The 25,502-nt window shown below is 34.9% G+C and overlaps 1 protein-coding gene across 1 annotated transcript; it reads right to left on the bottom strand.

The window, feature by feature from the left end:
* Positions 1-20,500: 20,500 nt before the first annotated feature.
* On the bottom strand, positions 20,501-21,740 carry LOC127136750 (uncharacterized). The gene is made up of 3 exons (XM_051063274.1): positions 21,403-21,740; positions 21,170-21,294; positions 20,501-20,976 (listed from the first exon to the last, which is right to left on the bottom strand). Exons 1-3 carry the CDS (start codon positions 21,738-21,740, stop codon positions 20,501-20,503), a joined length of 939 nt encoding a protein of 312 aa, XP_050919231.1.
* Positions 21,741-25,502: the final 3,762 nt, after the last annotated feature.

The following is a 25,502-nucleotide window of genomic DNA, read 5'->3' as shown; positions in this document are numbered from 1 at the left end:
TGTTATTATTATCACAATTGCATTCATATAGCCGTTTAAAGACTATAAGCATAGAAAGAACAATCATTGTTGCAATCACATCTACAACAAGGATTATCATTTTCTTAAATAAATTTAAATTTTTATTCATTCAAAGGATTATCAACTTAACTTTAGTTATCCGTACATAAATCTAGAAAGTCTAGAATTTCAACACCTAATAAAATAATATACTCATCTAATATACTTTATCGATAATGCTAACATTTTTACATAGTCCATCAAATGATCAACGAAAAATAAAAGAGATTTCAATCACTAAATTTTCAAATAGGATGTTTGGATACTTCATATTTTGATAAAATAATATACTCATCGAATATAATTACTACATTTTTTTCTTTTAACCGTCCTTAAGTATTTAAAATTAAAAAAAAACAATAGGATGTTTGGATACTTCATATTTTGATAATAATAACAATATTCTCTTATATTCCAGTTTAAAAATAAATTACATTGTTATATGTAAACATACTACAAGCTAAAATTCAAAGGATCGTATCCATAAATGAGTTTAGATTCAAATGATCGTATCCATAAATAAGTTTAGATTTATTTTTTCTCCACTGAATTCAAGTTGAAAACTAATCTTTGATCACTTTTATGATATTTCAAATCATCTTTTTTATTTATTATAATTAAATTAAAGTTTTATTTAATTATAACAAATAATTAAGCTTTATATCAGATCCGAATCCTCTTTAAAAAAATTACTCAACAAAAAATTACATTTTTATTTTAAATTAATTACGGAATATGGTTAAAAATATTTATGTATTATTAAAACTTGAATACAAAATTGTAAGTAAACAATATATTAAAAAATTGTAAGTAAACTTGAATACCTATATTATTTCTTTTATTAATCAATTATTAATAAAAATTGTCTTCATAAACTACTTAGATAAAAAAATAACTAATATTTATCACAGAGGGATAAACACATAAAATTATTTTAAAAATAATTTATTGTATATTCATATATATCATAACTTTTAAGATGTACATAAATTCTTTAAAAAATCATTTTTTCTAAAAATACCATATTTCTAAATCTTAAATGAAAAAAAATATTTTTTTTCTTTTTTCTTTTTGTATGATAATATGATATAATTAAATTAATGTAATCATTATTTATTTTATAATTAAGTAACTCATTCTAATTTAAATATATTTTTAAATATATTTTATATCGTATTAAATAAATTTACCCTTAGGAAAATACGAATATCTTACTAGTTCTATATAAAACTATTCTTTTAAAAAAAATATATATTTTTTTAAAAATTTGTTTTTAAAAGTTTTTCCTTCTCCTTCCTTCCAAACTCCAAAAAAAAATAAGAATTTTAGATTGAAATTGATACATTGACAATAAATTGATTATTCAAGAATCTCAGAACTTGTAATCAGGGACGGAGGCAGGCACTCACTGAAGTATGTGGGCCTATGCCCCCACTATTATCTGACACATTACATGCATTATTAATATTAATATATAAATTAACATTACATAGTATTATAATTAATTTAATTTTTTAATATGTAATTCAATATTGAAATAAGTGTTAATTACAATTGAAATCAATGATAACATCCTAGTATTTGGTGTCATAAAATTGATATTAAATTTTGTATTAAATGTATTAAATGTTTATATTAAATTTTTAATTAAAATTTATTAGATAATATGAATCACCTATTATTATGACATATAATTAAAGGAACATTCGTGGTACCTTTTATTTTTGTTGGGTACATGTATTCTGTATTTTTAGTGATATTTAATTTAAAATTTTAATTTATTTAAAATTAAAATAATATTCAAAAATAATATGGGATTGTGTATTCTAATTTGATTGAACGAAGATATCAATATCTTTAATATTAATTGATTTAAAATTTTAATTTTTTAAAATTAAAATAATATTAAAAAATGATGTGACATTGTATATTTTCATTGTATAGTTAATTAATGACTCTTAAATCCAAATTAAACTTTAGATCTTTTACTTGTGTATTTTTTATAATTACTGTCATTACACTTAGAGACTAAAAAACTATTATATTAATAATAATATGTATTTTTAAAAATAAGACATACTTTACCTTTAAAATTAATATATTTTATTTTTAATTTAATTTAATTAATATACATTATTAAATAATATAAAAAAGTTACATTATATTTAATTATGTCTCACAAATATAAATATCATGCAAATATTTTATAACTATTATTAAAAAGTAGCATAATAAAACATAATTTTGTAATATAATACAAATAACTTATATATATATATATATATATATATATATATATATATATATATATATATATATATATATATATATATATATATATATATATATATATATATATATATATATATATATATATATATATATATATATATATATATATATATATATATATATATATATATATATATTTATTTATTTTTATATTTTTTGTCTCATATGTTAATTTTTTTGTTTCCATCCCTACTTGTAATCATGTAAAAGACAAATAAAGATTAATGTATACATTTGTATTTTAGCAATTATATCTTTAAAAGTTTGAAGTTTGTTTTTTTCAGCATAAATATCGATGACTATAGTGAGTGAGAAAAATTAACATAATTATAGACTCGGCTAAAAAAAATCATGAATTATGATTATAAAATAGCAAATTTATACATTGAATTATCGATGACTATAGTGAGTGAGAAAAATCAGATGAGAAAACATTGAGTTTGGCAATTGCATATGGTTAGCATGGAACACCTTACAAAGTACAAAACAAACTCATGCCTCGTGGGAATGAATAAATAAGCAAAGTCCAAATTAGATGATTGGTTGTTTTGTTTGGTTGTTGTTGTTTCTCACACCGACGCTAACGCCGCAGCATTTTTACCGTGAACTAACTGTATTCACATCACGTATGACACGTGCACCGACGCTAATTAGGGGTGGGCCCCACGTGAAAATACCGAAACCATGCTTCACATGGACCAGCCAACTATGCATGCTTTGTCGTAACTTCCTCTACCTTTCATATAATCAATTTGAGTCTATCACACTTCTTAGGCTATTTTTCAACATTTGGTCCCAATTTTTATATACTTTTTTTTGGTTGATAGAATCTTATGGAACTTGTTTAATGCACATGGTTTAGTAAACATTTATTTTTAATTTAATAAACGAAAAACATGAGGCCAAAAAGTTTATCTATTTTGCTCAACTATTATACTATTTGTTTTAATTTTTTTTTAACTTTTTTTTTACATTGTTACATATTTTATTTTTAAAAATATAGAATTTTTTTTTAAAATCTTTAATTAAAAAAGTTTTAAAAATATTTTTTAAAAGTATTATTTTAGGTATTTTACATTTTATAAATTTTTATTTTATATTAAAAAGTTTAAAAAATCACTTAAGTTTAAATCTATTTTGAATTGCTTTTCATACAAAATTATATTTTTAAATATTTTTAAAAAAATTATGTGATTTCGAAAATGCTTCAATCTTCAATATTAATATTAATAAATATCAAAATTAATCTTTTAACTTATAAAAATGAATTAAAATAACTTTAACTATTTTTAAAATTATTTTAATAATTATTTTTAAAATTAAAACAAACATATTTTAAACACACAAAATTTATTTTATTCATTTTATTTATAGTTCCACCACACCTTATTATTTATCATATTTAGTCTAATTCATTCTTATAAAATTTATTTGTAATTGTAAGATATGGCATGTTACTTTTATAAATTATGAACTTCTCACACATTATCCTTTATTTGGATTATTTTCCTATATGTTTTGAAATTTTTAAAATCAAAATATAATTTGAGTTAAAAATTTTGAAAATTAAAATTAATGTCGAGTATAAATATAAAAAAGGCTAAAATAGTTTGTTGGTCCCGGTAAATTATGGAGTTTTTTAATTTGATTTCTATAAAAAAAAATGGTTTGAGTCCCTATATCTCACTTGGTTTTAGTCTTTAAAATCAAAATTTCCAGGAAAATTCACAGGCTTCCTATGGATTTTCCTTCAAATTTTCCTGCGGATTTTACTTATGGGGACTAAAACCAACACAAAAGTGAGATATAAGGACTCAGACAAAAAAAAAGATTCAGGGACTAAAATCAAAAACTCACTAACTTAAAGGTACAAAAAAACTATTTAAGCCTATAAAAAAATATATTATAAATATATAATATATTTGGTATTTATCTTAATAATACTAGTTGAAAATGTTGGTTGTTAGTAGATGATTTCTGAGTAATGGTTGATGGTTGTCAAAATGTTAGTTGATGGTGGTAATATTGGTAGACAATCATGGTTGGATCGCTGATTTTAGATGGATGGTGGTAATATTGGTAGACAATAATGGTTGGATCGTTGATTTTAGATGGATGTTGTGGTGATCACTAGTGTTCAGAGTGATGATTATAATGGTCGTTGGTAGGGGTCATATTGGTTATGAGGTGGATGAAATGGTGGTGGATTGTGGTGGATTATGGTCAATGTGTTCATAAAATTGATAATTAAAGGTGCATGAAGTAGTGATCGTCAATGGTCGAACTGATGGTTGACTATGGTTAGAGTGGTGTTTGTCGATATTCCTTTTTAACCAAAAGAAGATAGAAAATTAAGAGAGTCAAAGACATCTCAACTATGCTGACACAACTTTAACTTAACTAAAAAAACAAGGTGCCGTACAATATCATTAAAAAAATAAAAAGAAAAGGGGTTTTAGTTGTGTTGACATTTAAAACTTTTTCTGACTATTTAAAAGAAAAATAAAGTCAATCAGAAATACTTAATGTAAAGAGACGATGAAAGAGAGATTCATACAAAGAATTTATCTTGATTCACCCTACAACTTGGAGTTACGCTCAATTCCCACACACTTAAAAGATTTTCATTATAAATTAACTAATTACAGTTTCATTAAGGTGTCTTTTGAACCAATTGACATATACCTTAGATTTCTCATACACAAAAAATTGATCACAATTGAGTCTCTTTGTCTTATCAAAGAATTTAATTATGACTTAAATCTTTGAGAAAATAAAATCAAATACAAATAATTATTTATGTGTTTACAAATATCATTCAATAGAGGATATAAACAAATTTAAGTATAAATACAAATGTTTAATCTTTCAACAGAAAGTGTATACAATAGAATCACTTGATGTTTGCTTCTTTTCTCTCTTTGAGTAGAGTTTCATCTCTAGATTTCTTTCTTTGAAAGTTCTTTTATTTTCTCAATTTTATTCTCAAAAAGTTATTCGGTTAGTAAAAATGTTTTTAAGTGAGGTGAATAACATAGTGACACGTTGAGAATATATATAACTTCATTCAATGGGTTGTTGCTTCAGCTTAACGATGGTTAAGAATTTGTTGTAATCCTTGTACTATTATACCACACTATTTTCACAATATTGTATCACAACAAAATTTTTGGCTCCCTATGTTATATCAAATTGTTGTGTATAACATGTATTTTTATACCTTATGTATTATTATTTAGTTGTCTCTCAAATTTGAATTGTTTACGTTAAGATGAAAATCATAAAAGTTATTCTTTAAGGAATAAACTTCTAGAATCTCCATTGATGGTCACTAGATGATAAAACTCGGTATATGATGACAACTTAATCTTATTTAGAGGATTAAACTGTTGTTTTTAAGAATTGAGTTGCCCAGAGAAACATGGTAATTACTTAAGTAGCTTGTGTCTAGAGGAAATCGCTGAAAGCAAGTGTCAAAAGGTAATATAGCAAAATCTCCATGAAGCACATCCAGATTATCCTTTAACATGTTCTATACAAAGATTTTCAATGTTCAATATGTCAAATGATATCATTTAAATTCATCTTTAGAATAGACGGTATTGAGTACAAGTTAAACTTCATTATTCTTCTCGGAGGATATGCTACATAGAATACATTTAAAAACTTTCTACACATGTTACCTACGTTAGAGTGTTATGATTAAACCAAATTAAAGTTTTTTTTTAAATAACGTTGGTTCAATATTCCAAGGTGGTGGTGGTTAGAATGGGAGAAGATGATGGTCAAATTGGTGATCAGAGGTGGGTGAAGTACTGATCGATAATGATTAGAGTGGTGGTCATTATTAAAGTTATGGTTGGTTATAGTTGATATCTTTGTAGGATTAGTGATCGAATATGAGTGAAGTGGTGATCGATAATGGCCAGAGCTGATGGTCAAAGTGATCATAGTGACGGTTGTTGATGATATAAAAATAAATAAATAAGTAGGACACAAGATCACATACAGACTTTATGCTTAAGTTTATGTTCCTTGATGTTGTTCTTAGCATTTGATACTTGTGCACCAAACATTGGAACCTTCTCGGTTTTTTATTTACTTCAATCTTTTTCTTTACATAGTGATTACAACAAGCACAAATCTATGGGTCGTACTTATGTTGACCATGATCCTACAATCTTTTGTCCTTTATTTTTATATAAAATTTATTTATTATTATTGATAGATGATATGTATATTGTGTTTATTTTGTAATAAAGTAATTTTTAAAAAAAATATATTTTCGTTATCAACGAAATTAATGAATTGAGTCTCATATTAGATTGTTCTCTTTAAAAGTTTTATGATACGATATAAAATTGTGTAGGTAGATTATCAACCACAAAATTTCTAAGATAAAATAATTGAGTTACACTTTTCGATATTTTAATGCGTGATAGAAATAGTTCTACAATTAACCGTCAAATATATATCAGTTCTACTTTTAAATATGATACAAATACCACTTGAATTTATGAAGAGAATAATTTCTCAAAAGAGATATTTTCTATAAAAAAAAGACTTTTCTTCGAATATAAATTTTACAAAGGAGGAAGAAATGCTTGGTAAATTGAACGAACACAAATGTGACAAGGGAATCGAAAAACTTGACGAGTAAAAAAGATAGAAGATAGAGAATTTAAAGGTTTGTTTGACTCATGAATGGACTACTCAATTTTTTTATTGTTATCAAACGAATAGCCTGATGAAAAAGTAAAGGGGGCAGATAATGGGACATGAGGATTTAATCATGCATTGGTTCATACATACTCGTGTGTTTCATGTTGGGTCAAATAGTATATTCATCTAAGTCTCACATCGGGTAGTAGGAAGATAATATAATTAGAGTATCAATATAAATAGAGATAGTTAGTTTTACTTTTGGACACAATAGTAAAATATAGTCTTTTGGGTGTATTGAGGATTTGGGTAGTGATGTGTTTAGAGAGTTTTCTATTTTTCCGTCCAAAAATAATTTGTTAAGGGGGTTTACTATTTTTTCATTCAAAAATAATTTGTTGAGAGGGTGTACAATTTCTTCGTCCAAAAATTGTAATTGAGAGAGAGTTTGCAATTTTTCCATTAAAAGATTGCAATTGAGAGAGGGTTTGCAATTTTTCCGTTCAAAAATGGAAGTTTGGAGGGTTTGTCATTTTCTCCTTAAAAATTGCAATTTAGTGAATAAAAATTTAGCTTTTTTGTTATTTTCCCAATAACTAGTATCAGAGTCTAGTTCAGATCAATGGAGGAAGGAAGAGTAACAATTATTCTAGGAAGAAGACAAAAAAAATGAAGAGTCATAATTTTACAAATGTGGCTAATCATTATAACTATAATGATCGCTTTAAAGATAAAGTTGAAGATAAAGTTGAAGATAAAGTGAAGATATGTGAGATTTTGGATGAATGGATGACTTGTTGGGTCAAATAGTATATCCATCTAAGTTCCACATCGGGTAGTAGGAAGATAATATAATTAGAGTATTAATATAAATAGAGATAATTAGTTTTATTTTTGGATACACCAACAAAATATAGTCTTTTTGGTGTATTGGAGATTTGGGTAGTTGTGTGTTTAGAGAGAGTTTTCTATTTTTCCGTCCAAAAATAGTTTGTTGAGAGGGTTTACCATTTTTCCGTTCAAAAATAGTTTATTGAGAGGGTTTGCAATTTTTCCATCCAAAAATTGTATATGAAAGAGGGTTTGCAATTTTTCCATTCAAAAATTGCAATTGAGAGAGGGTTAATTTTTCCGTTATTACAGTTTTGAGGGTTTGCAATTTTCTCCTTAAAATTTGCAATTTAGTGAGTAGAAATTTGTCTTTTTTGTTATTTTCCCAATATTCCAAACGCGTAAAGGTGTGTTTCAAATGCACATTGATGTAAGCGAAATGAATGACATGTAAAAAATCCAAAAATTTTAACTTTTTTCTTTGATAAAATATTAAGCTTTGAATACCAAATATTATATTTAGCACATGAGCCACAAGCTCATACCCTACTCAACCGAGTTGGTAGGACGAAGATGGTTGCACATGTGGTGTTAAATTTTTTTACAATCGCTCACTTTGTTTGCAAAATCTCTATATCCATGTGTCACACCCAAAAGAGACTACCTTCATATTATAAATACTTGAAAATTGTGTAAGTTTTCTTGTGTGGGACATAATGGTATTTTTTTCAACTCACAATCACACATTTTCTCTTATTTTCTCTTATTAGTTTCAAAACATGAATTAAAAAAAATATTCAGAAGTAGCACCAAAGGCTTCTATAAAATGTTTCTATTATAGATATCACTAAGAATTTCTTTTATCACATAATTTCATCTCTTTAAGAATTATGCTTTTTTGATTTGTAATAGCATGTTCATTTCATATCATTTCACAAATTGGTATTAACCATTGAACCTAACTTTTAGGAACTTTAGTCTTTAAAGTCGGATTACCATCATGATCGGCTCATTGTTCTAAAGAAAAAAGTCTAATCTTTTTGTATGTTTTTACTAATTTCTCTTGAGCTCATCATTTCATTAAAAGATCAACTAAATTTTATCAGTGCAAATATGTTCCACTTTAACAACTCCTTTATAGTGAAACTTTCTAAAAGTGTTGTGCTTACAACATAATTTTTTGTCTCTTATCTGTGTAGTAAAGGTTCTCAAGTTTTGCATATCATAATGGACAAACACAACTATTTGGCATGACTTTTTCCTATAAAGAGATATCAACTAGCAAACATCTTAACCAACTTGCTTCTTCAATAGCAGCCACAAGTGTTATCATTCTCATTATATAATTATGTTACAAATATAACAACTAATTTATTTGAATTATCATAAAATTCATTCCAATCATCACCATTGTGTTGTTCAAGGACATCAGGAAACTTTTGAGAATATAATTTGAGGATTGTGTTCTTTTTTAGTCTCGAATTCTCTAACTAGTGTGGGTTATCAATTTTATTAGTAGTCCACTTTTTGACATCTTTGGCCTTATTTTTTGTGTTGATTTTCTCTCCCTTTATAAAGCATTCTACATGTGTCACCGTCTCTTCCAAGGAAGTCGTAGGCCTCTAGAAGAGAGATTCGTTAAAATGTCTCGCCCTTAGCTCATTTTAGAATGCTCCAACAAATATTTTCTGGTTAGGGTGGTGTTTACTGTGGAAATTGGTAAACAATCGTTGGTCCTCCCTAAGCCTTAAAACTAAGGGTTACTTGCAGGATTGACCGGTTGATCCTAAAACATGTGCTAATGTAACAGGGTGACTCGTTCAATTCGACGGACTATTAACTTTGTGAGAAACGGCTTATGATAAAATATTGAACAAGCAAAGGTTTTTCCACACGGAATGATGATGCTATAGACTATGGGTGACTCGTGACAGATAGCGCTATAACATTCAAAAGACATACACAACGAACACGCTTTTGGTGAATCCTATTATCGTAATATAATTAGTGTCGATAGCGTAGACGACAGCATAAAAGGATAATTTAAACGTAAACGAAATTAAAATGAAGTGTTCAACAGGAACAATTGAAAAATAAGGAAGTTGCATTGAAGTAAATGTGGTGATTCACGTACATAGCACTCTTGAAAACTCTTGCTTCCTCGCGCTGGGAATGTGAAGTTTTTTACAAGTGATTTTGGTACAAAGTGAACACCCGGAGTCCTTTGTGGGATCCCCTATTTATAATGAACTAAAGAGACTATCTGCAGGCCAAACCACTCCAAAAATAACCGTTTGTAGACAGATGTCGTGCTACACGATCTAAAAACTACTCCATATTTTTGGCGCCCGTCCTCCTTGTAACTGCTAGCCATTTGAATTTCAAACTTATCCCGCTCAGGTACTTATGTCGACACCATCCCCTATGTGTCTGATACAATCCATAACTTCTTAAGTCCCAATCTCTAGTTTAGTCGACCGAACGGATTTCGACCCAACTTGCTTTGTCCGTCGATTTCCTCTTCTAGTAACTTGTGGTTTTCCCAACTCTTGCTTATCTTGGACTCAGCTTTTCTTTCAAACATCCCCTTGGTGAGGTATAATCCTTAAATCCATAAGGCGCTTTCATTAATTACGCCTTCAACATGCCTTACTAATTTCTTGTGGTAACAAAATGCCCCCCAAAGATGCCATTTTCAAATGTCGACTTTTTATGAGATAATGACATCTTTGAGATGTCGAATTGCTCTTTACCATTTCCACTTCTACTTGGTGGTACAACTGTTTGTCCCATGCTGCTGACGTCATCTAATCATGACAGACATCCCCTTTTTCTCTCGAGACTCACAAAATCACGTCTCACTCACTTCACGTCTTTATGACGGAAACGTGTCTCTACCCGCGACTGACCCTTCGCCTTCACGTGTCTGCAGATGTGGGAACATGGGTACATGTATCAGAAAAAAGAAAATCAAACGTCCATTTTTCCTTTTCCTAGGGTTTAAACTCTTATAAAACCCTTGTTTCTTTTCCTCTTTCCTTTTTTTGCTCTTCATCTTTTCCCTCTGCTTCAGTAAACAAAAACGAACGAAACTCCTCTCTTCTTCAAACCTTCAACTTCTTCCTAGGCCAGCTCAAGCAAAAACAAAACACTCCCCTCCGCTGCGAAGCTCACGCAACCACTCACCATTGATGGTAAGGAATATGTTCCTGAACCTCCCTTTGCTGAAGAAAAAGCCAAAATCTGGCGTTCTCGGGTATTAATCCCTTTCTCCCTATCTGACAAACCTCTAGCATTCTTAGGTCCACTCCCAGAGAATCGTCAACCTGAGATAACTAAGAAAAAATCCTTTTTTCCTACCAGCCATCTTTCTGAACCACTAGTTTCTTCTCAAAAACCTTTCTCCCTTCGTTATGTCGAAAGGAACTTTAGAACTGCTCCTCCCAATAAATGTCCTAAGTTTTGCGCTTGGATGGATCGTTTAGAGGCAGAGAAAATCGACCACTAGAACCGAATAGGTATATATACCCTTTTGCAGATTGCCCGTTGTGGCCCCCCTCAATCTTGTGGCATGTTGCTGGCTGCCCTCCAATTTTGGGAAAGCTCGACCAACTCCTTTCATACAAAGTGTGGCATGATTACATCGACGCTTTTAGATGTTGCTGCCATTACAGGCCTAAAACCGACCGACGAAGTCTTCAACTGTGAAGTCATAGCACCAGTCTCTCTAAGGTTTGACGTTGGTGATTCTCGCAAACTGACATACAATAACTTCATTGATCATCATGTTACATCTTCGGGCCCTGTGACCACTGAAGAACATGCGGCCTTTCTAACTCTTTGGCTGTCTCGCTTTGTGTTATGCTCTAGATCAATGCAGATAGCTAAACACTTTGCTCTCCTGGCAACTCAGCTACACCAAGAGCGTGACATCGCTCTTGGCCAATTAATATTGGCCTCTCTTTACGAGTCTTTATCTGAAGTTGTCTTCCAAATCAAACTCTTTGACCCTGAGAACTCAAAAAAGAAGAATGTCTTGGCTCACGGTCCCTTTTGGTTCCTACAACTGTGGCTCAACGCCACTTTTTCTAAAGATATAATGTCTCATGGGATGAGAAGGGTCGTGTGTCCCCCAGAAGAGCAACACCTTCTTTGGAAGCGACTGATCCCTCTGAACCCCATCAACAAAACCTTTCATGATGTTAAGGTGTTTCGTCTTTTGTTTGACATTATGTTAACTCGCGCCGACTTCCACCCCTTTATGGCTCCTTTTAGTAGTCAGACTAAAGGTCCTGAATGGCTCACCAGGGCTTTCCCTCCGACTGAAGATGAGCACAAGAATGGAACTTTTGTTATCTGGAGACGCTTTCTGGTCCCCTAGTTTCTGTCGGCTGTAACATCCGGCGTCAACCCTGGACTAGTTACTTACCAACCCAACTTGGTAGCTAGACAGTTTGGACTTTGTCAGTTTGTTCCCAAGTCCTTGTTTTCTTCTCTCGACATACTCACAAACATCCTTTGTAATCAGCCCTGGAGTATGATCCAAGAAGATGTTGAGGCCCTTTAGAAAAATCGACCCAGGCTTCATTCCATCCCGTTTCAACCAGCCTTCTTCTGCACCAAAGAATTTGATGATTGGTGGCAATCATATTTTGCTGCTTACGTTGGCGCTCCTGAGGCCAAATTATCTGAACTAACTCAAGCTCTTGTCCATTTGCAGGCGAAATCGACCAAGTGTAAGGCTCTCCATTTCAAACAAATTCAAGCTTTCCAAAAATATTTCTGAGTTGTGTATCGACCTGATAATCTTCGTCGGACCATTTCTGAGGTCGTTGCCGAATTAAAGGAGAAGGTAACCGACAGGATCCCAAAGCTTAAAATCCCTGATTATGCGAAAGACAAGTATTTTTACACCCTTCATTTTGGAAACATCAGATTCCCTCCTTTGCCATCTAGCCCATTGGCTTTGGCCTTCGGCTCTTCAATTCCAGATTGGTATTATTGTCCCTTTTCAGACATGCAAAATGCTTATAAGAAAAAGGCCGACAGAGTGGTACCGATGAAGCATTATCTGCCCAACTACTCAGGGTCACTTCATATTGATCCTTAATATATTAGAGTGTGTGATACCACACAAATTGGTAACACTTTTCTGAAAAGTTGGCACCTCTTTTTATTTGGATTCTGTCGCTTACTTGATTTTCCATGTTTTCTTTACAACAATCCCCATAGACCCTATGGATCATGCTTCTGTCAATGAACCTATCATTTCGACAGAAAAGACTCAGGTTCAAATCTGGCTGATTTGCCGTTTTCTTTTACTTTGGTATATATTCTTAACTATCATTTCCACTCTTGTAGGCTACTCCTGAGAAGTCCTCTGATGATGATGAGCAACCCATTTCCCAAGTTTTGAAAAAATCCAGTTTTTCGGTATGCAACTATATGTAGCAATCTCATTCAACCCTGTGATTTCTCTAAGAAAAACAATACATGCCCTCTAACCTTTTGCCTATGTGCAGGGTCAACCACGTTTGACAGATCTACATGTCCCTCTCCTCAGTCCAAGAAATCCAAAAAACATAAGCGTTATGCTGCCACAGGACCTGAGATATTTCTTGTCGGCTTGTCCGATCTTCTGACTAGAATATCTGCTTATAACCTCTCTTCTTGTCTTCAGCCAACTCCACAGCTGACTCATCCATCTTCTCAATAATCCCACAAATCCAAAGGCCACCAGGGCCATAAAAGGAAGAAGCATGATTCTCCCTCTAAGGGTGGTGAAGCAAAAAATAAAAAACAACACAAAGTGCTCACTACAAAGGCTCCTTCTTCTCTAGACGCTGACATTATTGTAGTCGACACGTCTATCCTCAATAAGGTCCCTGATCCAGCTGTGGGGACTTCGAAGCCGACCAACATCCCTGCTGCTGCTATCTTGGAGGACGGGAATCCGAACATTATTTTTCCTACACCGACACAGGTAATCACTTGTTTTACTATCTTTTTCCCTGAATTGCTGGACTTTTCTTACAAACATCCTTTTGCTCTAAAACAGGCTGATGCTTTTGGTGAGCAACCTCACCATGTTGTTGACTATACTCCCTTGTCGACAACTTCTTCTCCATCTCACCAAGCAACCTCTGTCGACAATGCTGGTGAGTTCACTGGCTCCCCTATCCAGACTAGTGATAGTGATTCTGGTTCAGTCACTAGCCCTGCCACGCACACGGATTCCAGTTCGACTAGTTCTGACTCTAGTCTTTCTTCAGCTTCTTGACTTTGCAGGATTCAAGGGGACAAGGAAATGCTGGCATCACAAAAATCCAGCCTCCTCAAACTGCTCCTCTACCAACTACTTCCCTTTCATCTTCCTAGGCGTTGGCAATAAAGTCTTCTGCTCTAGAAGTAATTGCTAGGCTTCGTAGCCTAGTAAGATCACGTGATGCTTCTTCAAATTCTGAGCACCTTCCACAAATCCATTCTGAGAAGATGGGTCCTGAAGCAACAAAGGTCAAAGCTCTGATGGACAAGGTTTGTTTTTACGCCTTGAATCCAGATCTACCCCATGTGCTTCTGAGTGAACCTGCTGTCAGCCTAGAACTCTTGCATGTGCTTGCCCAACTCAAGGAGCTTCACCTTTCTGAGTATGCTAAGTGTGTGATGGCCACATTTGAAAAACTTCTGGTTCCCATGTTGTGTCATCTCGACAACGTTAGGGAAAATGAACACCAGATTGAAACCACAAAGGCCTTTGTGAAGGAGAAATGGGAGCTGGTGATGAAAGCCGATGAAGAAGTCACCAAAATGCTGGGAATGATTGAGTAGAAGAAGAAGGAATTGGCTTCCAAACAAATAAGAGTTGCTGAGATACGCCTCCAAATTGATGACCTTCAGTGTTAAATTACTGCTTTGGACAGTGAATTGGGGTCAATTACTGAGGAAGAATCCCGCATTGTCGACAAGGTTGTGAAGTCGACCCAAGATACTGTCGAGCAAACCACCACAGATGCATTGGTCGTAGCTGAAGAACTTTCCAACGTTGAAAAGAAACTTGAACAGCTTAGGGTCCAGGTCGACAACTTTGAACCTCATTCTCTGCACTACAATCTTGAGCTTCAATCATTTCAGTCTAGATTCGGCAAATTTTAGCCGTTTTTATTTTTGATGTAATATTTGAACAATGGCTTTTGCCAACTTTTATGCCACTACTTTATTTCCCAGCACTGTGTATGTTTAATTTTCTGTGCTTTTGTAGCTGGTTTCAAACATAGTTTTCTCCAACCTAATTTATTCGACAGCCATTTAGCCTGTCGAAATCTTGACCTCTTGAAGGAGAGGCCTATACTTTTTTGAGTATTTTCCATTTACCCTCAAGATTCGCCTATCTGGTGCCAACTCTTCGACCTCGTAGGCGTTATTAGAGAAAACCTGCAAAACCTTAAATGGTCCTTCCCAATTTTGGGACCATTTGCCCAAGGCTCTGTCATTTTTATCCATAGGCAAGATCACTCTCCAAACTAAATCGTTGACATCAAACATTTTGCCCTTCACCTTCTTATTGTAGGCTCTGGTGACTTTTTCTTTCTGCCTTTGTAATGAATCCAAGGCTAACATTCTTTCCTCATATAACTCGACCAGTTCGTCTACCATCAACTCCAATAATCTTCAGAAGGTATTTCATGTTTCCTCTGGGTTCTGACTGCATGAACCTGAATCTCTACTGGTAACACTACATTGTGCCCATATACTAGTCGAAATGGAGTTATTCCGGTTGCTTCTTTTGGCGACGTTCGACATGCCCACAAAGCTTGATCTAACGTCTTATGCCAATTTCTTGGCTTCTTGCCTACATGCTTCTTTATTAGGCTAATGATCACTTTATTGGCCGCTTCGACTTGGCCATTTGCATGTGCATAATATGGGGTAGAAGTCAATAATTTGATTCCAATCTCTTTTGTAAAATATTGCATCTTTCGACCAGTAAAACCTGACCCTTGGTCGGTTGTAATTGTTTCTGGGATACCAAATCTGCATATGATGTAACTTTGGACAAAGTCTATCACAGCCTCTTGATCCACATTTGTCAATGCTACGGCTTCGACCCATTTCGTGAAATAGTCGATACCGACCAAAACATACCTTTGTTGTTTCGATGAAGCTGGTTTTATCTCTCCAATCACATCCAATGCCCACCCTCGAAAAGGCTAGGGCTTCACAATTGTATGCAACTCGCTTGCAGGCACATGCTGTATGCCCCCATGCAATTGGCACTCCTGATAACTTTTAGCAAATTCAATTCAATATTTCAACATTGAAGGCCAATAAACTCCTGAGTGCATCAAAAGCCATTTCATCCTCAATCCCACTTGATGCGCCCCACACGCTCCACTATGTACCCTCGGCACAGCCACATATGCCTCACTTTCTCCAAGGCACTTTAGCAAAACTCCTTCAGCTGTCTTTTTGAACAATTCATCATTCACCAGGACATAGCTAAGGGCCCTATATTTTACCTTTCTATCTGTCGACCCTATAGGATTACGTAAATAATCGACTAATAGCTTGCGCCAATCATTTTCTCCCCCGTCGTCGACGGTCAGAATTTCAAAGTGATATCTATCTACAACTCTTAACTTTATAATCGACAAATCTGATGGTGATAACAATGTCGCTCGTACCTTCTCTCTTACTTGAACCTCTTCTTCATTCTGGTATTTCGACGCTTTATACCTTGAAGCTTCTTGCGCCAAATCGTTTGCTCTCTGATTCTCTTTCTGGGGTATATGCTGGAGGCTTACTTGCTCAAACCTCTTGAGTAGTCTGATGGTAATCACAAAATACATGATTAAATTTTCTTTGACACACCTATATTCTTTTGATACCTGTTTAATTACTAACTCAGAGTCTCCCATAATTTTGACATTCCTTGCCCCCAATTCTAACAGAAGTTCAAGTCCTGTGATCAAAGATACATATTCTGCTTCATTGTTTGTGCATACTCCTTCAATTCTGTATTTGAACTCTGCTGGAATTCCATCTGGAGAAATTATGACTCCCCCCATCCCAGATCCGTTCTTATGTCTTGAACCGTCGAAGTACAATCTCCATGGCACTATGTCTACATAATTTTGAGCCATTTCGACCATTGAATGGTCGACAAGGAAATCTGCCACCACTTGCCCTTTCATCGCTTTTAAAGGCACGTACGTCAGAGAATACTCAGTTAACGCCAAAGCCCATTTACCAATTCGACTATGCAAAATTGGTTTAGACAACATGTGCTTAATAATATCAAAGTGAGAAAATACATACACATCAACGAGCTTAATATATTGTTTTAGTTTCATACAAGAAAAATACAGGCATAGACATAGTTTCTCTATATCATTATACCTAGTTTCAGGATCATTAAGCATTCGACTAAGGTAATACACAGGTCTTTTGACACTTTTTCCATCCTCTTGGACTAACATACTTCCTATAGTCGATTCTGAAGTTGCAATATACAACCTCATTGGCTTATTCCTAACAGGAGGGGCCAGTACTGGAGGCTTAGTCAAATATTCTTTAATTTTGTCGAAAGCCTCTTGGTGCTCTTCTTGCCACTTAAAATCCTCATTCTTCAGTGAAGGAGTGGTGAAAAAGCTTTAGTTTTACCACTTAAATTGGATATAAATCTTCTAAGAAAATTTATCTTGCCCAACAAAGATTCCAGTTCCTTTTTGGTCGACGGAGGCGTGACGTCCATAATGGCTTTTGTTTTGCTTTGGTTTACTTCAATACCTTTTTTATGCACCACAAAGCCAAGGAAATCACCCGTCTGCACACAAAAAGCACACTTTAATGGATTCATTTTCAATCCATATTTTCTCATCCTTACCAAGGCCTTTCGAAGATGTTCGACATGAGTAAGTCGACAATTTGATTTTATCACGATATCATCAATGTATACTTGCATGAAATCTTCAATAAAATCATGAAACACTGAGTTCATTACCCTCTGATATGTCGCTCCGGCATTTTTCAGGCCGAATGGCATGACAACCCACTCATATGTACCTAAGGCTCCTGGGCATCGAAACGCCGTCTTCGGCACATCTTCATCTGCAATAAAAATTTGGTTATATCCAGAATAACCATTTAGCATACTTAAATATTCAAAACCAGCAGCAGAGTCGGCCAACATTTCTGCTACGGGCATGGCATACTCGTCTTTGGGGGTAGCAGCATTTAGATCTCTAAAATCAATGCATACTCGTAAAGACCCATTTTTCTTAATTACTGGCACAATATTGGTCAACCATTCGACATACCTTGCAGACTGTATAAACTTACTTTTGAGGAGCCTTTCTATCTCTGCTTTTATTTTTGCCATGATATCTGGTGCGAAACGCCTAGGCATCTGCTTTAATGGCTTTCTTCCAGCTTTTATGGCAGTTTTAGCTCTACCAAATCCCTACTTAAACCAGGCATTTTTGTTATAATCCCAAGCAAAACAGTCCTTAAATTCTTTAAGTAGAGATATTACCTCGGATTTTAACTCTTTGTCGATGATGGCGCTGATGTATGTTGGCCTCTTGTCTCCATTTTCGCCAAGGTCAATTTCTTCCAAAGGGTCTTATGGTCGCATCTTTTCTGGCGCCTTTGGATCTTTTTCAAACCCTAAAGGTTCATCTTCGTAAATGCAATTTAAACGTTGCATGTTGACATTTCCTTTAGTCACAGCTGACTTATCTGGAGGCTCTAGCACAATAGCCAGAAGATCTTCTTTCTTTAAAACATAGGCTTCGACAGCCATGTTTTCTTCAGCCTCTAGGGCCGATTTTATTTTGTTCTCGGCAACGTATGCCGAAATCCTCTTTAGAGTTTCTAGCTCAGACATCATCAGTGACATCCCCCCAGCCTGTCGGTTGGATTTCTGCATAAGGTGGTTCCTCTAAACGTTCCACATCCCAAATGAAGCCATGAGTTTCGTGAAAATTTAGAGAAACAAAAGCTTCACTCATATTAGAATACACATCCCCAGCTTGTAAACAAGGAGAAATGTTAGCCAACTTTCTCTCGAATTCCTTCTTGCCGACATTGTTCACGTCAGCCATGAAGTAGCCTTGATCAGCTTCAATGTTTTCGACCACTCCATCTTCTCTCCAAATTACCAATCTCTGATGTGTTGAAGATGGTACAACTCCCACACCATGGAGCCATTCTCTGCCGACTAGCAAATTGTAACTTGGCTTGGCATCTATTACCATGAACAATGTCGGCCTGGTGATTGAGCCGACAGTGACGTTCACCATGATCACACCCATGGTGCTTTTTGTTTTGCCCCCGTAGTCAGATAAGACTACGTTGTTGGATCTAACATCAGTATCATACTTGCCAATTTTCTTCAAAATATGGTGTGGCATGATGTTAACAGTAGCGCCACAATCTACCAACACTTTGTTGATAGTCACACCTTCCACTTTAGCCCTAATCAATAGAGGTTTCAGATGACTCTTCATAGTCATTGTGGGCCTCTCAAAAATTGCTTCTTGGCTCTCAATAGAACCATCATTCAGCACAAAGTAACATCTTGGCTTAAGTAACATCTTGCTTCACCTTACTAACACAATTATATTCTTCTGGTAGAATTGACACCATGTTGACTAAGATATCCAAACTTGCTTCTGGTTCTGAATTGAAGTCATCAGTAACCTCATCAGAACATTTTTCACTTGGTCGACGGACATACTCCCTGATTCGTTCTTTAGCTGCAATGTCGACCCTCACAACAACTCTCTTTCCAGAATCAGCCCCATTAGCCATGCCTTTTCCAGCCATTTCCCTAGCAGCCTTTCTTTCAGCCTGCTTGCGATGTTGAAAACGTCTCCATTGAGTTCTGGACATGGGGTTCTTCCCCAAATAATTTTCAGAAACATGAGTCCTTTTCTCAGACTTGAACTCACGCCTGTAGTTGATTGCTAAACCTCCTCTGGCAGCAGCAACACCTTCTGGGGTTTCTAGTTTTCCCTGAGGCTTGATCCAGGTGCCTCTAGGAGCACTTGTCGATGGTATGAATCTCCTAGGCCTTGTTTGAGCATTTTCCACAACTTTCCTTGGGATTCTTTCATTCTGGCGGGCTCTGTTCAGCTCACTTCCTTTGCTTTTTCCCAATTATAGCTTTTGGAAATTTTCAACAGCAACTTTGTCGGTGACAGCGCCACATCTGGGGCATAAGCAGACTTGTGAACCCTTATTCTTGCAGCGATACAGGAAATCTACCAAATCTTCATCAGCCCTTGGATAGACTTCAGCTATGTCGACGTCTGGGCTTTCACCAGTTTCCTCTAGCATGTCAGCCTCATCATATTCAGTGATCTCGACCATGTTGATCTCGACTGGCTCAACGAATAGAGCTTCCTCCTGGTGGAGAGGGTCAGCGTCGATCTTCATTTTGCGGCCAGCAAATTTCAGCCTGCCTTCTTGAATTGCTTTTTGAACCAGATCCCTGAAAAGATAACAATTAGAGTTATTATGACCAAGATAATTATGATACTTACAAAATCCTCTTTTCTGTCTTTGTTCCAATGGTGGTATTTTAGTACCAGGTGGCACCACCATTTGACCATCTTTAACTAACAAATCAAAAATTTCCTCACACTTTGTCACATCAAATGTATAACTTTTTTGAAGGGAATTTTGGATTGTTTTCGACATGATTTTTCCCTTGTGCAGGAAATAATAACTGACACTCATAAGAAGATTCTGGCTTTAACTCAGCCACGTCAATTTCTAATTCGGTCGATGAGGCATAATCAACCTCATTGATTGGATATGTCGCGTCATAATCGACGAAAGCTATTTTTTCCTTCTTAGCCTTACTATGTCTAACCTTTTCTAACCTTAGCCGTTCGAGATGTCGAACTCTATTAGCCAATTGTGACATACTCTTTACAAAGGTTGAGTCTATTTTCTTCCTAATGGAATAATCTAACCCCCCAGCAGCCATTTGAACAAGTTCATGTTCTGGTACTTGCGTAAAGCACCTGCCCTTTAATGATCTAAATCTATTCAGATGTTCGTCAATACTCTCAGCAAACCTTCTCTTAATGCTAGACAATTCCGCCAAACTGATTTTGGAGTGCCCTTCGTAAAACTGTTCATGGAACTTCTTTTCTAACTTGGCCCACGAATCAATCGAATTTGGGGCCAAAGAAGTGAACCATGTGAAGGCAGCCTTAGTCAAAGAAGAAGGAAAGTTTTTTACTCTCAAACACTCATTATGAGCCAAATCCCGACTCGGTTAAATATCTGGAAATATGTTCTATTGTCGACTCACCAGATTCTCCCCCAAACTTAGTGTATTTAGGCATTTTCATTCCTCCAGGTGCCTCGATTTGGAGAATAAATTCAGCCAATGGGGAAGCATATAGTGGCCTTTGCAATGTGGCACTCATACCATTCCTAGCCATAATTCTTTCGACAATAGTTGTCAAATTATTTTCCACTGCTAAGTCTTCTTGCCGATGTTGATCGACAATTTGATCAGCATCCTGATGTCGGTTAACTAACACCATCTGGTTACGTCCTGCTACTCCTGACTCAACGCCTTGATTTTGTTGGGGTCTAAGGATTTGTCCCTCATGGACTGTCTCATCTTCTGCTGCCCTTGTCTCTACTTGAACATGAATGGTTTGCCTAACCACTTGTGTCGTCTGTCGAGCCGGTGCCCCTAGGAAGTTACATAAGCGTGTCAATTGATTAGCCATCTGCCTATTTGTTTCAGCAGATTCATGTATCACAGGATTAAAAACTGTACCCATTTGATTAGTTAACATATTAACCAACTCATGATTATTATCATCCATTTGCTGCCTCAACGCCGCTATTGAAGTATTCGACAACGGCATGGTTCTATTCTGAGTATTATTCCTATTCTGAGCATTGCCCCCTTGCGCTAATCCCTGTAAGGAGGGACTCGTATTTTGAGTGTTGTCTGAAAACAAGGTTGACTGATATCATGGCATTAAGGAATACGACATTCCATAAAGAGGATCTATGGTGCCAAAGCGAGGCACATAAGGTCTGAACATTGTTATCACTGATCCTGAACCTCCCGGTGGAGGTAAAGGAATTGATGCTCCAACCGCACCTGTAGTTGACATCGTTGAGGCTACACTTGTCATCGAAGGCAAAGTTGCAACCTATGAAATTACTATTTCCATAGTGGATAAAGTCCCTTGTGGCACTTCATCCATATTGAAGTTTGACATTTTCACAGTTTCTTGTGGTCTACTATATAGTTTGCCACTTCTAAGTTTCATGCAATTGCGTAACTACACTAGCACTGTCCCACCGGGTGTGCCATTTTGTTTACTGTGGAAATTGGTAAACAATCGCTGGTCCTCCCTGTAACACCTCAAAATTTGCCCTCCTCTTCTTGGGACTAGTTTAGCATATTGCATTTCATACTTTAGGACATTAGGCATTGCATTTTGCATCTCATATGAAAACAAGAAAAGATCATCCTCCAAAGTCTTTTTCAGAAGATGGAGGAGTTACCTGATTCAAGCCTGAGGGTTCTTATGAATTGGTGATCAACCATCTGAGGGGTTTGTACTTTATTTAGGGTTTCCTGATCCTTCAAAGGTCTTGAGCATTATCTTGTTTGCAAGGATATATTACCATCATCATGGTTCTATCATCATCAAGGGTTTCATCATTCAGTCTCAAGTTCCTCTGGATTAGGGTTTTGACCTCTGGTCAACCCTAATCAATGGCATTCTTCCAGCTAGGGTTTCTCAAGGAGATGAGGTATTCTATTGATATGGAGATCACATGGTTATCATGAAGGGCTTATATGAGCTAGGGTTTCATTTCTGAGCCATTTCCCCAAGTGGTGGAGGTTCAAGCTGATCAGGGCATGTCAAGGTCATCTGAGGACCATAAAAGTCAACTGTGCAGTCAACTGAGGGCTTTGAGGTGGGGAAATGAGTTTCAACACTCCATCATGTTCAAAATAGGTTCATTTGTCATTATAAACATCTATCTTGAAGATTTTGAAGTCAAGGCAAAAGTTTCCAAAAATGGAAAGTGACCTGTAATTGAAAGTTTCCAAAATTTACAAGTTTTTGGTCCACATTCAACTTGATTTTCCAACATCAAATAAGCTTCAAATGGAATTTTGGTGAACATGAAAGTTGAATATATTTCTTTCCTCTTTTCAAAAAGTCCTATTTCATGATCATATGATGAATGGTTGAGAAGTTATGGCCAAATGATCACAAAGTATACATGGAAGTTCAACATGGCATAACTTTTGATTCAAAACTCCAAATTGGTCCATCCTTTTTGCAAAATGCTTCTTGTGACCAATACTTTCCAAATCAACCATTGCATTGCATGAAAAAAGTTCATATGATCATGTGTTCATACATGTGCTTTTTGGAGGGAAAATCCATAATTTGAATTTGGTTCAAGATATGTGCAAAATACCACTTCCATTGTGTTTGTTAGATGATTTTAAGTGATTTCAAGCCCTAACATGGCACTGTTCACGTGTGGATTAGCCATGCACCCTCATTATTCATTTTTTGCAAAAAACACTTCATAACTCATTAATTTTAATTAACCAAGCCTAATTTGGATTAGCAAAGTCATTAGCACACCATATATAAGCCTAATCATAACTGTTTTTGCTCAGAATAACAGAATTTAGATCAAAAATTGCATTTCCCTCTCAATTTTCTCTCTCTTCAAATTTCAAATTTCTTCACACAATTCATTAAAATTCTTGCATAAACATGTTTATCATGCATCATTGATGAGGAATCAAGGCTTGGATTGAAGAATTTGGTGCAGATTCGTGCATACCCAAAGCTTGAAGATGAACATGGAAGCTTCAAATTGAGCTAGATCTGGTGGATTTCAGTTGCTATTTCGTGCATAAAGCTTCAAATCAAGATTACTGGAGTGGATCTGGAAGTTCTGGAGCCTTGAATACAAGAATTTGAACACTACAAGTTCAAGTAAGCTGAAATTTGAATCTCTTGTTTTGCCTTTTCATTGCCATAAACATGTAGATCTTGTCTTGCTGATGATGCTGATAATTTTAGAATTTAATTTGGTTAAGAATCGAGTGAGATATGTGGAAATGAAATTTTGATGCTCAATATGTTTCTCTTCGATCCATGCGTATCAGTGAGAATTAGATCAAATGAGTGTGAGATTCGTGTTCCTTGTAGCAAGACAGTTCCAATGGTGTATAGTTTGCTAGGTTCTGGAAATTTTTTGAAGCAGGTCGCCGGAGAACCACCGGAGAAGACGACCGGAATCACTATTCTGGCCGTCTGGTTCAACCTTAGGGTTTTGGCATGTAGCACGCTTGAACCTTCATATCCTGTGTTCGATCCCCTGGCCGTGCGTTTTCAATTTCCCTTTAATTCCTCTTTTGATTTGAAACGCAACGTTTCAATTGCCGCGCTTGTAACCTTCGTATCCTCAGTTCGATACTTCGCATGGTGCTTTGAGAATTCTATTTTGTTTGAGCGCGCTTATGACCTTGAGTACCTGAGTTCGATTCCCTCGCTTGCATTGTTTTTGATTTAATTCTTGAGCGCTTCTTTGACTTGCATTGCATTGGTTCGATCCCCGCCTGATGTACTTTCCATTTTCATTTCAAATTCCATTTTCATATTATTTCCATATTATTTCCTTTTATTCAATCAATTTCTAAAAATCATTAAAAATAGTATACATGTCCAAATTAATCCAAAATTTTTTTCCACATGTTTGTTTTAATGTCTAGTTTTTTTTTTAGCATTAATTTCTTGATTTTAGTGTTGCTGGATTTTTAATTGTGCTTGCTTATTTGAACGTGATGCCAATTTGCTATGTTGTGCTAATTGTTTTGTGAAATGCTCATGGTTTATCCAATTGACTTGAAATTTGACATGCCTGATCATAACATGTGACATGATGTTTTGGCTTTTGTTTGGAATTTTTATCATATTCCACCACTGTTTTAGACACATGAACATATGGTGTGACAATTTGTGTCACATATTGGATGTTGCTTTTGTGCATTTTTATTTGCCTATCATTTGAGCTCTTCTGGATCTAATGTTTTGCATGATGTATGTTCATAACATGTTGAATTCACATAAAAAGTTTCATGATCATTGGATGCTTTTCTGATTTGATTTGGTTTTTCTAATTTGAATGTCCAATTTTGATCACATTGTTTGCCTTTGCTTTATCTTAATCAATTGAGGGCTTTGTTTTACGAATTGGCTTTGGTCCTTTTGAGGACTCTTTCTTGTTTGATTGAATGTGCTTCATGTGAAATTTTGACTTCTGTTTTGGTCATTTGACTTGCCTTTGACCCTAGTCTTTGTACTAGTGGTTTGTACTTACTAATTGAGCTTTGTGTTTCAGGTATTGAGCATTTGGCCCTAATGGTTGGTTTGGTCTCATTGCTTGAGATGCAAGTTGCTTTGATTACTAACCTTTGTTGTGTTTTAGGTCCATTGATGTGATGAACTCACTTGAGTGCTTGCACTTATGACTTGCATTGTGTAGATATTGGATAGTTCCACTGTTGTTGACTGTTGATTTGTCTGAATGCAATATTAACTGTTTGACTTTTGTACAGGTACATTAGCCGCTTGCTA

This window comes from Lathyrus oleraceus, chromosome 4 (genome assembly GCF_024323335.1).
Source record: "Lathyrus oleraceus cultivar Zhongwan6 chromosome 4, CAAS_Psat_ZW6_1.0, whole genome shotgun sequence".
Lineage (NCBI taxonomy): Eukaryota > Viridiplantae > Streptophyta > Magnoliopsida > Fabales > Fabaceae > Lathyrus > Lathyrus oleraceus.
This window is presented reverse-complemented; position numbering and strand designations above follow the sequence as displayed.